An 18,343-nucleotide genomic window follows, 5' to 3' on the forward strand; every position below is an offset into this window, starting at 1 on the left:
TGTTCTGCTTTTTTCATGAAGTGTGGTACTCAAAATAATAACCAAGACTTCATCTTGGTTCTTAAGAAAAATGGGTGAATCTCTATAAATGTCCATGAGGTAGTCCAGCAATATACCTCAGTGTAACACTTCATATTTTATTCAGTGCTGTGATGATGTGAATTGCAGGTTGAACATGAACCAGCTGTAGCTCCTAGATCCTTCTTCGCCCAAGTCCTAGTCAGTTCTTGTTCTATAGCTGTGCATTTTATTGTTTCTGTGAGTAGAATTTGTCACAAGTTTCTTCTGTCACCTTACCTATCTCGGACATTTCCTTCTGTTTTGGGGATTATTTGTGTCATCTCCATCCAGGTTGCTGGGAGTGTCTCCAGCTTGGTATGGCAGGGTCCCAGCTTCAGAGTATCAGGAGTCTTGTACCTTGAGGTCCTCCTTTCATTTTAGAGATTCACTTGTTCCTTTGTTCCATGATTACCTCTCTCCTTCCCATCCCTGTCAGTGTGAGACTCATCAGTTTAAGGCGTTATCATCCTAGGACAGTGTAAATGCAGCTGAGATGAGGAAGTTCCTGTGAGATAGTGGTGGCTAACATTTGCTAGCTCTTTCATCAGTAGAGCTGTTTGGGTTGGCTAAGCAGCTGCTGGGATGCTGTGTATTCTTTCTGCATCCAATTTTAACCAAAATTGGCATATACAGCCAGTTAAATTCCTTTAAATCTTCATGTAGGAGCCCAAGACCATCATGACATCTAACATCTCAGACTAGACTGTAGAATATAGGATCTTGCTTAACTCCGCTTGTAATAAACAAAACCGATGTAGTCTCAACTTTTTTCTTTTTATATTGTTGGTGTGTTGAAATTGGAGTCTTGCTGCTGCATTTCCATACTTGGCACCTATCCATTGAACCCATCTGGCCTGCCCCTTCATTTTCCTCTCCCTGTGCCAGCAGTTGCATCACTGTGGTTGTTTATTGCCTGTCCCTGGGTTCAATTGCTACTTCAGCTCTGTCCCTCATGCTGAGTTTCCCAGCCTACTTAAGTTTGAAGTTCCTACTCTCTGACTCCTCCTGGTAAAAGTAGCAAGTCAATAACACAGTAATTATTTTAATGGCCTAGGCAATTACCAAGTAAGAATCATTTGTTTAAATGATGATAGAAACTTCCTAAGCGAACAGATTGATAATTTTTCTCAGAAAAAAAAGAAGATACATGGGGATAGATAGATATAGTGTGTGCATATACTATATGTACACTAGTATATTTGTCACGAATTTCAATATACAACTTAAAATTGTTTTGTAGAATTACAAGCTACGTCAAACTCTGGATGTTATGTACCAGAAGCACACATTATTATGTAATAATGTTGTAAACCAAAAATACATTTCTTAGTAATGCAGCTGAATGATTCTGCATGTTAATTTTAGTTGAATAAACATCATGAATGCACTAAGACAGACTGTTTTGATGAGCAGTTTCTTCATTCATAAAGAATTTTTTCAGCAGAAACTTTTCTGTTTATTTAATAGTCATGGCTTAGTTAAGAATGTTTGCATTTTCTAAGCCTGTGTGTTATACAGTAAGAAGTACCTTTATGAGGATATGAGCCAGTGAGAACTAAAGTGGTCTGTGGCCTAAATGGGAGGTGTATTACAAAATCGGCATATTTAAATTAAAGTCAGGTAACAATAAACTTGGAGAAGACAGCTTTTTTTTCGTGGTTTTTTTTTTCTTTCTTCAAACTCAGACCTTGAACACAGAAATTAGTTGGTCAGATAGGAAACTTTAGTAGATTAGCTTCATGAATGAATTCCACTACTAATTGCTATAAGATAAACAGTCATAGGTTTGCATTAACACTATAGAACCGAAGTGAAATAAATATTGTAAAACTAGGTTAATGTTGAATATATTAATGATTGTGAGAGAAGGCAGAGTGATCATACTTGTAGAATAACTGCTTGAAAACTGGGCATCTTTTCATAAAAAAGAAAAAAAAGAAATCCCCATATAAGAATTTACATAATCCAAAGATATTTTAAAACAAAACAAAAAAACTGTGCATGAATTTCATGTAGTATTTGTATAATTTGTGTAATCTATAACCAAACGACAGGAATGCAAACTGTGCACACGAGCAGATATTTTTTTTTGAAAGAGTTTAGTCTCAGACTGTTCCCCTTCTGTTATGACTTCTACTGACATCTCCTTCTTTATAATCCTATGACTTACGATTCAAGTCATACATGAGTTCTTGCAGCTTAATGAGTTACTGTGCCAGCTGAGATGCTGAAAAAGACCTTGGACCTGCTCCAGGTGTAGCAAACATGAGCTAAAATACATTAGCTTAAATCTGCAAAACATTTTTATTTTACATTTGCTACAAACTAAAAGCTTGCATGGAGCAGGTTACTATGGATCAGCTAATATTTAGAAATGTATTTTTCTGACATGAGTTATGCTAGGTAAGCCCTCCGTGACATAAATCGATTGCACCACTCATGTGGTGGTAGCATCTGGCAGTAGGTCTTCACTGTATTGTTTTTTTCATGCAGATCAGGAACAATGTATATGTGGAAAAAAAAACATTTCTGAAGACAATACAGGGTATTGTCTGTACAGTACCCTGAAAGTACAGGGTACTGTCAGCTCCCAAACCCTTGCATGCCAAAGGAAACTGTTGTGTTGATCTGCTTTCTGAAAGCAAGCAGAAGTCAAGATTTGGGCTTTTAAAGTGATATAATCACTGGCAATATGAATGGTAATAAACTTCTGAACACATTCGGTGGTGGTATAGATTAATAAAGATTAAGGAGCTAGGGAGGTGCAAAGAAGTTGAATAATTTAATGAAAGTGTGAGTTGAAGTTGACCTTGACGAGGGAGCTTTTGTTAATCACATAATTTTCAGCTAGTATATGAATTCTTTTCTGGAAAATATTCCCCACATAAAGGAGCTTACTTCTTAATTTAACTTTCTTCTTTATTGTTGTATAAGAATTTCATCACTTGCCTAACTAGAGACTAGCTAAAGGAATATACACCTCTGTAAGTAAGTGATCAGAGTAGTCCCATGCTTCTCCATCAGCATGTGCGGCTGCTGGATGGAGGCTTACTCCATCTGTAGCTGTGACCACTATTACTACTTTCAGAAAAACAGCTCGTGTCCAGTAGAGATGAGGTGCTTGTGTGTGACTAGTTGCAAGTAGGTAGAAAATGCAACAATGAGCACCATATTTTAGAATGTAATAGGTAGTGCATGTAGTCCACGGGATCCTCTCATTGCTGTTGACCTTTCTATCCTTTCTCCTGCTCTCAGGCTGTAGAATAGAGCCATGCTTGCATGTGACCCAAGTTGAGATACTATTTTAGCCCAAACTACATTGTTCTCAACGTGGCAGCTCGTATATCAAAACTTCTGCTGGTCGTTCTTGTAATTGCTTTAGTACTTCTGAAGGGGAATTTCAGGCATCTCAGTTGAAGTATCCTTCTGATTTGCTGGAAGATCTGAGCTGACTATAAAAGACATAAGAGTAAAAATTACGAACTGCTGCTTTTGTGGTCATAGCACTTTTCCCTATTTCCAGATCATGACAGATTGCCCAGTTTACTTTGCAGGTAAGAGTGCTTCCTTTAAAGGCTCACTAAATAACATAGAAATTCAACCATCTTTATTGGGGGAAGAAATTGGTAAGTTAAACTGATTCTTGAAGATGCTGCTGTTAACAGAAAAGTTTCTTTCACAACTTCTCTTCAGTTTCAGCTTTCTGTGAGGACAAGTCATCCCATTTTCTGTTCATACACACCTATGCCAATGATTTTTGTATGATCATTTCAGTGTTTTATTTTGTTCCAATGAGAAATGTCACAGACGAGTAAGCCAGGGAAACAGGGGAAGCTATCTCTACAGCAAGTCAGCTCATCCAGGAGAAAAGTCAGAAGCTAGATGGTGAAGCTCTTTGGGTACAAGTAATTGAGCTGGCCTGTGGAAGGAAAAATGCAGACAAGCTGCTCACATCTGTTTGAGAGCAGTCATGAGTTTCAAATCTGTATCTCTTTCTCCCAGAGTCTTTTAGCTTCTACTGTCCAAACCCCAGACTAGAGCAGCCCCTTTCATAGCTCTTTGGGTAAATTTTCGCCTTGGAGGAGGGAGACTGAAACCAGCCAACACTCCATGTGCGTGTCTGTCTAATATTGCACATAAAAGTCTCTTTTGCACTTTTCCCTCTCTTTCTGTCTGGCTGAGTTGCAAGATAAGACTTCTGGCCCTTGAAATCATGATAACCACCGACCTTGGCTTTTCTGAAGGTCTTGTGCAGTTGTTGGGCATTCCTGTTGGCCCCAACTGCTCTGAAAGCATGGCTGTGCCCGATGAGGGGATGATGGGTGTCATGTTGTGATGTGGGTAGTGAAATCCCTCCTTGCTCTGGGCAGGCATGCTGTCGCTACCCTCAGGAAACAAGGAGGTTTATGGGCAATGTTAGTTCCTCATTCTTTAGGACGGCAGAAGTAGGGTTGTTTTCATCTTCATTACCCAGTCAGTAGCCCATCCAGCATTCCCCACGTGTCCAAGTATGGATGCTCGTTTTGACTTCAGTATTTGTTTTCTTTATTCTTCCGTTGAGATAACTTCCAGTTACAGCACAGACAGGATAGAAAAGAATTACGTTAAGTAAGCAATGTTTCTCCCACATATTATGAAACTGTGTGAAAGTATTTGGCTCACTAGTGCACAGAAATACTTGTAGAATTTGGGGCTGTATTGGGAAAACTGCACATGTTTTCCCCCATGAGGAAGGAAAAACAACTATGCTCACTTAAGGTATCCTTTTTAAGAGAAGGTTGTCTTCAGCATCTGTTCCCTGGAAGCAACTGATTACAGTGGCTGAAGTAATACATTTAAGTGTATTGCTCTAAGACGGCTTTCAGAGACCATGGATTCCTAAATTTGTCCCGTAGCTCTGTGAAACTTAAAATCATTAGGATGAAGGAAGACTATTGCCCATCATATCTTAGCGAGAGCAAGCTGAGGTTTTTATCCAGCTTGGAGGCAGAAGGGAACTGTTAGCAGGGTTAGTGGTTGGAAGAGCACAGGGCACAGGAGGGATGGACTGGAATGGCGCTCAGCAATCCACGTGGGCTCGCTCTCTTCTACAGTAAGACTTGCCTTTCATTCTGTTTCACTTTTAATTTTGAGAAAGATAGTTTTGCTTTTCAGATGTGATTGATCTCACTGGAGATGATAAAGATGATCTTCAGAGGGCAATTGCCTTGAGTTTGGAGGAATCAAACAGGGCATTCAGGGAGACTGGAATAACAGATGAGGAACAAGCCATTAGCAGGTAAACGAACAACTTACCTAAAGCAGAAATTAAATTAAAGAGTTGGAGATTGGCCTGTATTGCTTTTTTTTAACTTTTAATTTAACAAAGAATAACTTGTTTATGATCACTTGTGCTACTGATATGCCTGGCTTCAGGATGTTTGCTTTAACGTATTGTATGTTGTATACTGGAAATAGTCTATTGTGTGTGGGCTAGGATTTAATAGTATGTTTCATGTTGATTTATTTGTTTACGTATTGAGGAAGTGGATGGAGATAGAGGATATATGGCCATATTTAAATAGGACCTAAAACTAAAAGTTTCTCTTGTGTATCAGGTAAAAAGCAATGAAAACAAAATATAATTAAGAAGCTAAAAAATTCTTTGTCCTGTTTTTTGCAGTGTTCATTTTTGCAATAACATTTTCTTAATTCTGTGCTAAGGCTGAGATTGAGGGAGGGAGTAGTAAAGCTATGACTTAAAATACAGCAGCTGCTCTCGGTATATTCACCTAATAAAGTATGTTATTAGCCTGTTTAACAATTAGGATTTATAAGCTCTGAGTGAAGTTAACTTCTTGGTTTAAAGTTTTATGAACTTAACTTTCTCAATTTGGGTGTGATAAGAATCTGTAAGTTAATTTTTTATCAGATTTTATAATAACTAATTGTACAGTGTGTGTTTATATGTAAATATAAGCATATCTATGAATATCTTGGACTTGAACTAAGCCTTGGTGTAGGGTTGTGTGGGAGGGTGATTGATTTTTCTTTTTTTTTCCATATGTGGCTGGCCTTGGAAGGGATGTTGTTTTTTCTTATCTGTGGCTGGCCTTGTTCTAGGGCAATGATTTGATCCTTGAGTAAGAAGGTTAAATACTGCCTCCTTGTAAAAGACTAATTTTATAAAATATCATTTAGATGGGGGAAATTGACCACAATAATTCTTTTTCTCAGTTCAGTGTATTTGGCAGACTTATCAGAAAAGTCCAACTCTGAGAATATGGAGTGTTACTTTATCCAGTCATTTTCTTTTTCCTTTTAAAAAATAAATGTACTAATTGTGAGAATAAAGATACTCTTCCCTCCCTCCTTCCATTTGTGATAAATGCCATCTTGTTATACAGGTTTAAGATAACATATTTTATGAGAGAAAGGTGGGATTATGGGGATTTATATTCTCATTAATAATTGGGAGAAGATTTTAAGGGGTTGTTTTTTCCTAAGACCTCAGTATGTGCATGTATACAAGGTCATGGTGGAAGTTCTGTCCAGTTCTGATTCAGAAGTTGAGCTCTTGCGTGTTCTTTTTTGAAGGACAGAATTGTCATAATTACAGAGTTGTGATTTAGGCAGATACTCAGAAAGATGGAGCTATTTCTGGACATGGAAATCTTTTTTTCCTTTTTCCTTCCCCAAGCTTTGACTGCTTCTGCTGCACTCACTTCTTGGGAGCCTTGAAGCTTTAGTTTTTTTCCTGTAGACTTTGTTTTTCATTTCTTGGACTAAAAAGCCCTTTTTGGTCTTATCTTCTTAGCCCATAATTAAGTATTCTAAATACATTCTACTTAAATTATGGTGTATTTTTTTCTGGTTGCAGAAAATAACAAAGTATGCCATTTTTTTTCCTGTACACATAAAGGCATGTAGACAGTCTGTTCAGTTATATACAGAGAAAAATGTTGGTCGTATGATGAAACAGAGATATATATTTGATGGCAAAATTACACACAATAGCATGTGCCAAACTAAGAGCTTGTTGCTACCAAGGGGGATACGGCCTGCACGCCGTACCACATCTTCTATACTTGCTGTAGTATTCTTTGGAGCATTTGTTGCATGAATTCATCTCCCAGAGCCACACAAAAACATTCACTAAAAGATCCAGAGTGTATCATGGCATGAGAATGGGAAATGGGACTTTGCTTATGAATGGAGTCAGAGAAGAGTGAGAACCATGGGGGTTTTGGCAGCATTGGAGTGTTAGATCAGCTCAGTTACATACCAAGATACACCCTGAGTTGATGGCAAATTATGTCAGCGTTGTACAAATACAGGAAGTTCAGAATTATTGAATTTTTGATCTGAACTGTTCAGTCAGTTTCCTTAAGGACAGAACTTCAGACTGGGATTTTTTGTTTGGTTTTTTGTTTTTTTTTTTAATAAAAAAATCACTTTGTAGTTAACACCCCACAGAAGAATGTTGGCATTCCAATAGAAAGCACAGTATTTGTGCAGGACTTCTCAAAACAAAAAAATAGAACACTGTGCTTGTAAACAAGTCAAGCTGCAGCCATTTACTTTTGTTTTTCTAGTATAAATAAGAAGCAGAAATCAAATAGGAAGTCAATAATAAGCAAATTAAACTATGGAAATCTTTCATTTTTAATAATGTAGGATGTGTGCATGTTTAAATAATCTTTGGTGTGGAGGATATTTTTTTCAAAGGTATTCATAGTGGTTTGGAACCTAATTTGCACTGATTTTTTTGTTAAGGTTTCCAAGGGAGCATTAATGGAATTTCTTGACTTGTGTAATTAATGTTGTAATGCACGTAGAATTTGTCTTCCTGAATGTAATTGCCTGTGCTACTTAATGAGGACAGATCTGACTTACTACATAGGTGTTGAGAGGAGTGAAATGTCCAAGTGTCCAAGCTGAACATCGTGTATATGGCACATTTAAGGTTTTTTTTACTGTTCCCACTTTAAATCTCCCAGAGAGATGTGCATAATCAGTGTATTTCCTAATATGAAAAGGTTTCTCCTTGTTTATATTACTTTTCATGGATTGAAGGAGAATAAGGCTAGCCAGATGGAGCTTCACTGGGGAAGCTAGTAAGGTATGAGTGAAAGGAGAAATTAGCTGGCCTGTGTTGTGCCTAGGGTAGTAGCCATATTAAAATGAGAGCCCATACTGTAAGCGTGTAAGGATGTGCACAACCCCTAGGCTTTTTTTTTTTTAACATGGTCATTGAAACTGCTGGGGACTCTGCACTGTGATTAAACATTGTATGTATAGATCAAAGGTGAAACTAGGAAGGGATGCAGAGTTGGGGGATATTCCTGGATGTCCAGTGGTGAGACAGTCACAGTATAAAGACCTTTCCTTGTTCGTTTAGCTGAGTAGCCTGCTGGAGTGGGCTTTTCTGCAGCATGTTGAGTGGGCTTCCTCAAAATGGTTTGGTTGAGCTTTGGTGCCGTGGGCTCACTTTGCCTGAGGCTTATTGCGTTGTCTGGCTTGCCCCACGCAAGCAGCTCTGCAAAGCTGCTTGGCTGTGCCCAGCTCGTTACACAGACGAACAGAAGACTGCTTTCAAGTCCCGTGCCAGGCCTGGCATTAACTAACCCTCGCTCCAGACCTGCCCTCCAAACAAGATCCCAACACTTGCTGGTGGGGAAGCCTTTGAGGCATGCCATACCCTGCACGTAGGTTATGGCTCTGCTGCTGGGGTCTCCGAGGGTCACAAAGAGGGTGTTTTGGCTGCGTAATCAGAATTGTTAAGTCCTTGTACCAACATTCTGGAAAGACGCTCATCTTGTTGAGACTAATGTGTAAGATGCTTCATAAAGGTAGTCTCCCAAATCAGGACTGTATGAATATAATGTAGTGAACATTATAGTAGAAGAGGTATATTCAGCATGCTGGTAATTACACTTTTTAAGTAGCTTTTTGAGCTGATCATTAGCTTCCTGTTTACTGTGCTGACTTTCATTTCAGTTTGTATCACAGCTATCATTATGGCTGAAAATTAATTTGACACATAGGGTGTGCAGCTATTGCTTGTGATCTCTGAGATGTTATAAGGAAAAATAAGGGAAAATGTCATGAAGCTTTGAGCATCAAATGCTTTGATGGAAACAGATTTGAGGTAGAGCTAGAAATGAGGAAACGCCTCACCTGCTAAAGAAGTTAAAATACAAGGAAGAAATTTTAGTAGGCGGTTAAGCTGATAAAGGGTAATACCCTTGGGGTCAGGGAACTGTTTCAGTTTGAGAATATGTATTTTTCTGAACTTGTATCTTGAAATGTTCTTGAGCTTGGGGGAGGGAAAAAAGTTTGATTGTTTTCTTGAAATAAAAGTGGTATTGTAGTCCTGTTACAACATCATTCTAAACTTATTCCAGTCTGTCAGAGTCTTCCCATGAGTTTTAAAGGTTCCTTCCATTTAACTTAAACAAGAGTTTAAGTAATGATACATGAATGAGAAATTACTTGAAATATGTATGACACTTGTTTTGAATTATTTGATGGGGACATCAAAAATTAACTTTAACTCTCAGAACAGAGATACACTGGTCATCTAACACTTTCGAAGGATTGTATCAGTGAGAAGGGAAATGAATTTGACTGTTTCTTTGCATTTTGGGGTTTGCTTAGGAGATAACACTAGCAATGATAGTGTAAGAGTCTTTTACCACTGAAGAATCAGGTTCCATCATCCTTATGCATTGTTTGAAGACATGTCAGAGCAGAAAGTCTTTCAGTGTCTTTTGAGAAAAACTGTGCTGTTAATGAGGTTATATGTCAAAAACTAAATGTCAGAAATTGATTAATCATTAGGAAATGACAAGTTTTAGGTTCTTCCTGCGATGTATTGATACAAAAGTGGTATTTATACCAAATGGGCCCTCAAATTCTCAGTGCTTCTATTTTTTTTCAAAATAAGTAGTAATAACAAATTAGTGTATCCCCCAAGGCAGTTATCTACAGTAAATTCATATAATATTTCATGATTCTTTTATATTTTGTAAGATACCTTTTCTTCCTTTGACAAAAGCATAGCTTGAAACAAAAATACACAGTTAGGAGACTGAGGTGTTACATCATGTGGTGTTTTTTTGGTGTCCATCCCTGTCCCTCCTCTGTGTTTTTTCTAAGGTGTTCAAACTTCGTCCTTCAGTAACTCCATTTACAAACCAGCCTAGACCTGCCTTTCTTTGATGTTTAGTGAGTCTAGAACTGAAGGGGGCAATGCTTCAGGCTTCACAGAATACTTCGGTGCTTGTCATGCAGCTCCTGAAATCCTGTGCTTGGCAAACGTAGTAGCTCCGTAGCAGCTCAGCCTTTTGTATGATGGTTGGACTAGACGGCTGGGGATAGTAACTGTGTCAGTAGTGCGCATGCCAGGCAACTTTGCATACTAGTTAGAGCCATTGTTATATGACCTGAATGTATCCATCTCCATCTTTCCGTTTAGAATATGTGGCTACCGCAAATTACCTTTAATGTGTTCTCTGTCACCAAGCTAAAAATATTTGCTGATATAGAAATACTGTGTTGAGTGAAGCTTGTGTTTAGGAGCATAACACGCATCAGATCTTACTGTGATGTGAAATATGGACATTCAACATAAATCACATAGGAACAGTTTCCTGCAAAGAGTGTGGTCATTGAAATGTACAATTAACTTGCCGGCTGGCATTTGGAAAATTGTGGGGGTTGTCTTTCTATGGCTCATAAAGTAATTTCTTGCTGTGTAAAGCGATAAATACAGTTGCATAAGTTGTAAAAATGGAAACTAAAAAACATCTTCCACTTTTGAAAGTTGCCTAGCTAGCCTTGGTTTCTTGTCAGTAAAGTAAATGTTGGTGACTTCATGCTTTACGTACCAATAAAAGCATTTGTAGATGAGAGCACTACGCTAATAGCACTGCCTAAAATTTCTTGGTGTCCATCCTGTTTGAATCTGGTTCTTAAATAATTGGTGATTTACAGACATGGCTCATGTATCTAGAACTCTCACAGGAGATTCACTCACTCGCTGGTACCATTTTCCAAAACGTAATGGAATTACTGTAACATATCTAAAAGTAAAAGATCATCTTACTTTTTTGAAGATACATTATTGCATAGAAATTTAAAACCAAGTTCATCAAAAATAAGTTAGCAAATGATGTAATTAAGATGTCTGTATTAGTAACTGAAGGTGGTTTACTATGTCTTTTTTTTTTTACTTTTTCTCACGTTTTTCCCTCCCTTCTGTTCCCGAAGAGTTCTAGAAGCCAGTATTGCAGAAAATAAAGCATGTTTAAAGAGGACACATCCAGAGGTATGGAGTGACTCTCCAAACCCTTATGATCGAAAGCGGCAAGACAACTGTCCAGTAGGATTAAAGAATGTTGGCAACACATGCTGGTTTAGTGCTGTCATTCAGGTAAGCACCCTCTTCAATTAGCTATGTATACTCTTCACTGTATTTAATGGAAGGTGAGTTATCTTTAAGTGGATAACCTAAGATACCAGTTTTCCTGGGAAGTTTAGGCCACTGCGTGAGATGTTCTTGAGCATTACTTATTTATTGCATCTTTTAACGTATTCAGCCATAAGTCTGGTTGAAGTGTAGAAAGTACTGTAGCATAACTAATTGATGCTTAAAAATGTTTCTTATTAAGAAGTTGTTGAAGACAAAGACTTGAGTCTCTGAAGATCCTGGGTGTCTGCAGCTCATGCTGACATCAGTGACAATTCTGGATGCTTAAAAACGTGAAAACTGGGTTACAGATGAGAAACAGACTTTTTATATTAAAAGAAATGCATGCAAATGACTGAAAGGCTGACAATGGAGATAAGTTGAGGAAATGAGACACTCTCAGTCATGGAGTGCTTACTGGAATAGGTATAAGGAAATAGATAGCTGAGTAGACTAAAAGAAGGAATAACTGATGGAGAAGGAAGCTTAAGAAGGAGTAAAGTGAGGGTCTGATATGGATGCAGTTGTGTCTGTTTTGGGTTGTGTTTTACCTCATACAGCCAATATTTGTGCTCTCTGTCTGTTTTTGTGTATACATAGCTGAATTAAAAGCTACCTCTTTCTTTTTTTTTTAAAGATAAGGTCAATAGGTGAATGAGTACAGATACTGCAACTTGTCTACTGAAATTTAATGTTCTAATATCAATAATTTATTGTACATAAAATCTTAAAAAATGGATTCATAAAGTTTTTTTAGACATGATTGCTAAAACTGTAAGTTTCTGTAAATAATCTGTAGATATATTCATAAGCATCCAAACCCACAGAAAATTGAGTGAAACTGGAATACAATAGGGGAAAACTTATTTTTAGTCTACAAGAAGTAAATTCAGCATATTTGAACTTTTCATAGTCTGACATTTTGAGAGGAAGCAAATAAAATATTTAATACTCATTTTTGACAAATTACTGTCAGGCTTAAGCACTTCAGATAAACTAATACTGTTATTTTCATAGTGATGGCTGTTGTACTTCAGGCTGAGTCCATTTAGATCAATGTTCTGCCTAGCAATTTCTGCAAGTGGATGCTTACAGAGGAATACAAACAGTATGCATGATACTACTCTGTTAAAACACGCCCAAGCCTCTACCTGCTTTCATTTCTTGATCCTTTGCAGTTTGTTTAGTTGGTAATCCCCAGTGGACTTCTCTTTTATGTATTTGTCTCCCTTCAACGTTGCACACTTCTTGCACCCATAGGGTCCTTTGTGTTAGGAATTCCATAGTTGTGCTCCTTGTTGCATGAAGAACCGCCTTGTTTTTGTTTGGTTTTTGAACCTGGCTCTGACTAGCTTTGTCTGGTGGCTTCCATGTCTCCTTGTGGACAAGACAGTTAAAAATTGATTGCCATGACAGTTCTGTGGCCTGCTGTCAAACTTCCTTTCAACAGGTTGGTGGTCTCTTTTTCCAAGCTGACTGCTGAGTTGTTGCCTGTATGAAATCTGTTGTAACCTCTCATCTGCCTTGTTGCCATTGTCATGACCTTTTCTACATCTAGTAGCATTTTAGTTGAGGGACCAGGAAAGTTCTCCAGGTGTGAGTGGTCTATGAATTTACGAGATGGTACAGTGGACAGATACAGGCTTTTCAGGAAGGACAAGTAGGGATGACAAGGTAGGGTGTTGCTTTCATTGTGAAGGAGCAGCTCAAATGTATGCCATACTTGTGTGGGACAAGATGACAGTTTAAGATGAGAGTTCGTGGGTCAGGATCAGAGGAGAGGCTGGTAAAGATACCACCCTGGTTAGTCTGTTACAGACCACCCTCCTCAGGATGAGGATGTGGACGAAGCTTTCTTTAAAGGCAAGAAAGTCTCTGGATTATGGTCTGTGGTTCCCATGGGCAACTTTAATAAACATCCTGACACCTACTGGAAGTCCAACACAGCAGGACACCAGCAGACCAGATTTCTGGAGGATATCGGGGACAGCTTCATGGTAGAAGTACTGATGAGCCAACTAGGGGGGATGCATAGCTGGATATGCTGTTCCCTAAAGTGGAAGAACTGGTTGGAGATGTAGTAATATGGGTACTTTTGACCACAGTGACCATAAAATAGTGGAATTCAAGATCCTGATGGGAGTGAGGGCTACAGACCCTAGAGCTCAGGAGAGCAGACCAGCTTCTTCAGGAAGTTGGTATCTGGAATCCCGCAGGAGGCAGCTCTGAAGGGAAGAGGAGCTCAGGAGTGCTGGCAGCATCCTCTGATTGCAAGAAGGGTCCATTCTGCTGCTCCAGGAACTCATGGCTAAGCTCCAGTGCAAGCAGGCAGTGTGCAGGATCTGGAAGCAGAGATGGGCTACTGAGGAGGAGTTTGGAAACACTGCCCAGGCATGAAGGGATGGTGTCAGGAAAGTGAAAGCTAACCTAGAGTTGATACCTCAAAGGATGTGTAGGGTAACAACAAGAGGTTTTGATGCTACACTAGTCATAAAAGGCTGAGCAAGGAGAACGGGGTACCATTGCTGAATAGAGCAGGTGATGTAGTGTCAGAAGGCATAAATAAAGCTGAGGTACTCAGTGCCTTGCTTTGTCTTAGTCTTTACTGATGAGGTCTCCCATACACCACTGTGCTTAGCAGCAGGAGAGGAACTCTGAGCAATGGTTAAGGATTGAGTTAGACATTACTTGAGGAAACTTCACCCATGTAAGTCCACAGGACTCACTGAGCTGCATCCAGTGGTGCTGAGAGAGCAGGGGAAGGTCTTAGCAAGGCCACTCTTACCATCTTTGAAAGGTCATGGAAAATCAAAGAGGTTTCTGATTAACTGCAGAGAGGCCAGAAAGTCAACCTGGGAAGCTATGGGATGGTCTGCATTAGCTGACCTTTGAGAAGATGGAGCCAAGCTTTTCACAGCAGTGCATATTGGGAGGATCAGAGGCAATGGGAGTAAGTTGAGGTAAGAGAGATTCAGCCTGGATATAACAAGCATTTTTCCCCATAAGGGCAGGCAGGCAGTGCGGGTTGCACAGAGAGGCTGTACAGGCTCTGTTGAACCTTGAAGGCTTTTAAGACGTGCCTGGAAAAAGTCCTGAGCAGCCTGGTCTGATCTCACAAATGACCTCCTGCTTTGAGCCAGAGGGTCATCTTGCCACTTGTGCTCTTTTGTAGATCACTTCTGAATTTTGCTTACAGGCTTTGTGAATTTGCGGTAACCTCCCTTCAGGCTGGAACAGATGGTTTGCTCCTGCCCTCTTTTCTTTTTGGTTGCCTATTTGTCTGTGCCTGGACTTTCCATCTTACTTCATCGCTGCTTAGTTAAAAGCTTTTGTTGGGTGACTTCTTCAGAAACTACTCTGAAATCCCAGTAGGTTTATATATTGTTTTGTTACATCTATTGTGTTGCTGTTACCCGTGTTGTTTTTGACTTCTTGGTGTTGGTTGTTGGTTTTTTTGTGGGGTTTTTGTTTTGTTTGTGTTTTTCAATGGGCAGAATTTACTTACCTGCAGGTAATACTTAGGTAATGCTGTAGATAAGGAAATTGAAAGACATCTTTATTCTACCAGCTTCCTTCCTACTGAAGTTTTTATGTTCTTAGGCCTCTTTCCTTTCAGCATCTGGTAAGCTATCAGGTGTTTGAATTTTCTGTTTTCCTGAGATGTTTTGATGTTTCCTTTGTCTGTCTCTTCTCCTTTTCTTATTCTTTCACATGCATAGCTCTTCTTCCAATAGCAGAAACGTTGTCTTGGTGCTAATACAGAGAAACATTTTATTTCCATAAAGCTCTTTGTGGAACTAATATGACTTGGCATTTTACGTTCTCTGTGTAATCAGATCTTAAATTCCATAGTAGTCCTAAATCACAAGATGACTGATTTTTATGTGTATGTGCATTTCTGTAAAAGAAATATGTATACATAGGAAGCTGCAAATGTTTAAATAAATGTTTACAAGGAAACTTGAATTTTAATTCATTAACCACTGAGATAAGAACAGAGGCTAGGGAATCTAAAAACCTATGCTAGACCTATGATCTCATGTTGTTTATACCCGATGTGCAACTTTATACCTTGAAAACGGATTATAAAGAGGGCTAACTAGTTCTTATGGTCACCACGCATATTAAGTGAAAATCTGTGGCATTTGGAATTATAATGCTTTGATCTTAAATGATAGTTAAACTTCTGTATTTAGGTCTATAGAATGTAATTCAAGAAAACCATTGAAAGATTTATAACTTAAGTTGGTTGAAAACTTAGGTTATTCATATTGTCTGCCAGCCAGGAAGACTTACGTTTCAAGCAGCCATCCCAGGAAATTTAATGCATGTTAATTTAGAGCATTAGCTAATACCATATTTATTTATCCACAGGGCAGATTGACTCCTTGGGTTGCATTGACTATGTAGAAATGTTTTCAAGCTTTCTTTAGGGGTCTTTTGAAACCTGACACATCAGAGGTCAACAATATCTAAATGTTAACTACTGTCAGTAACAATGATATATTGTGTCATATAATCTAAAGCTAAATTGCAAACAAAGAAAAATATTTTTTCCTCTATTCAAGGGGTGCTTGTTAAGGGGAAAAAAAAAAAAGCATTTGACATTTTGACAGTTTCCATATGCGATGTATGGTGTTTTTTATAGACACTAATTAGCTGACTTAGTCAAATGCAGTCGTCAATGGTTTGTTGTATTTGTATTAAGAGCATGAAATTACTTAAGATATTTGCAATGTTTGCAGGGAGTGACAGCAAAACCCCAAAAGATTGAAAGATTGCTAGAAATACTGCCTTTTAATCTGTATTCATTTGTGTGATAGAGAAATACACACATGTAGGAGTCATTGTTTTCTGTAGGGGAAGCGGGGAGTCTCTCTTCAGATGGCTCCAAAACAAAGTTTTGCTTTCGACAGTTACATTCAGCATCATTAGAATGAACAATAATATTTTTCCATAGTGTAATTTCTAACAAATCTGTCCTGCTGTTGAAGACTTTTGACTTGATAATAACTTGAATTTAAAACTGAGTCCTGAAGAAAGTATGTCAAAGCAAAGCTGTATTAAAGCATATTCAATTCTTCCTTAACTGCTAAGAAACGAATAAAATCCCTCAGTGATTTTCCCACCTCCTCTTGAACCTGTAATAAACTTACATTTTTGGCAGGGGTTCACTCATACATGCTTTTGCTATTGTTTAGTTAGATTAACTTTTATAGAAGGATCCCTAAATCTTGAGGGTTTAGAATATTTCTAGAAGGTTGTTTGTGTGCTTTTTTTTAAAATTCTTATTATTGTAACTACATATATCTGCTTTTGAAATAGAACTTAAGATATCAAATTCTTTAAAGAAATAAAACACGAATATACTACTACCATGTTTTTACTTCCTTTTTTGCAGTAGATTTCAGTGGCTCCCTTGTAAAAAGATAACTTCACGATTTTCCTTGGTTTTAAGAGTTTATAGTCTGAAAATGGCTTATAAACAATACATTTATTGAGCCTGTGAGGCGGCTCCTTTGTGTCATGCTGAGCACAAGCTAAGTGGTTGCAGGACGTAGGACATGGAAGGTGGGTAACTTGCAGGATGTGGTTGCACTATTGGAATTGCGTCTGTAGGCTTGCTGCCTCTGCAAGTTGTCTCCCAGGTGTTTTGCTTTAAGACATTGCACAAGACTAACTATTTTTTGGAGTTCCAAGTAGGGTTTCAGTCCTGTGCAAGAAGTAATGCCCTGGAAGTACTTGCCCCTTGAAAAAGGTGTCGTGGGAGATAGCGAATAGTTGGTCATTAGTGAATATCATCCACTTGGTGCACTAAGACAACTTTCTGGTGGAAGGAAGCGTGTGGGGAGTCACTTGAAAATTGAACTGTAAATGCTGCTGTATTTCCCCTCCCCCCCAGGCCCATACCTAAAGTATGAGGTGCAGCATTTTCCTATGTCTCATGACTTTCCAAAGGTCTGTCCAGATTTTAGCTCCTCCATTTACCAAATGAGTTATCTCAACAGGACAGCTGAGGTTTTGCATCTCCCATACTCTTTTCTCTGGGAATCTCTCAGAGTATGGTTAGTCACTCAAAAATGAGACTTCCCCCCCCCCCCCCCCCAAAGTGCATAGCTTGCAGAACAAAGAATTAGCAGGTTACCATCTTATAAGCATAAATCTCCATGGCTACTCTTTAACTTTTATTTTCAGGCTCCCTAACACCACTTCTGCCATTTAACTTCTTGCATTGTGTTTAGGAGCAGCCTTCTTGCTTTCCTGATGTCAATATATTTGGATTTAGGATCTACTTTGGTCCTAAGCTTTTAGTTCTGGGAAGAAGCAAGCCAGCTTGATGGGTGAGAATCAAGCAAGTATTTTCTTCCCGGTAGATGGCTCAGCTATTGTTCTTCACCACCTTTGAAGCAGCATACCTCAAGTATCTAACTTTTGTATTGTTTGTTTTTCCTATTTGTCATGTTGAATGGAAAAGGTTGTGATGGATGATATACTAGTGCATTAATACCAAAAAGCCTAGTATTATATAATGAGTTGCATGTATGTACATTGTACGCAACTCCTTTGCTTCCTTGGGCATGCAGTGGAACGTTGCATACTGAAGAACATTCAATGTACAATCCCTGTTTGAGTTAAAATGGTCATTGATGGAATATTTTCTTTCTACTGTTTTCTCTGGAACAACAGAGAAAACCCCCTGGGGCAGGGGTGGTGGTTGGGGGCTGTGATACAGACTGTTCTATAGTTTCATGGGCAGAGGAATAATGATGTTGGAAACATAGTTTCTTACTCTCTCCCGCTCTGTTACTCCCTGTTTCCCTGTTGAGTCAA

General features: G+C 38.6%; 1 protein-coding gene across 3 annotated transcripts in view; it reads left to right on the top strand.

Annotated features, from left to right (window-relative positions):
• Positions 1 to 18,343, top strand: part of USP25 (ubiquitin specific peptidase 25) — a gene marked incomplete at its 3' end in the record, with an annotated part of 94,217 nt that overhangs the window by 27,904 nt on the left and 47,970 nt on the right. For all 3 annotated transcript variants that reach the window (XM_082013850.1, XM_082013851.1, XM_082013852.1), the window contains exons 4-5: positions 5,215 to 5,338; positions 11,314 to 11,476. In XM_082013850.1, coding sequence (XP_081869976.1) covers positions 5,215 to 5,338; positions 11,314 to 11,476 — 287 coding nt within the window. The remainder of the gene's footprint in view (positions 1 to 5,214; positions 5,339 to 11,313; positions 11,477 to 18,343) is intronic.

This window comes from Phaethon aethereus (genome assembly GCF_964289735.1).
Source record: "Phaethon aethereus genome assembly, chromosome: 1".
NCBI lineage: Eukaryota > Metazoa > Chordata > Aves > Phaethontiformes > Phaethontidae > Phaethon > Phaethon aethereus.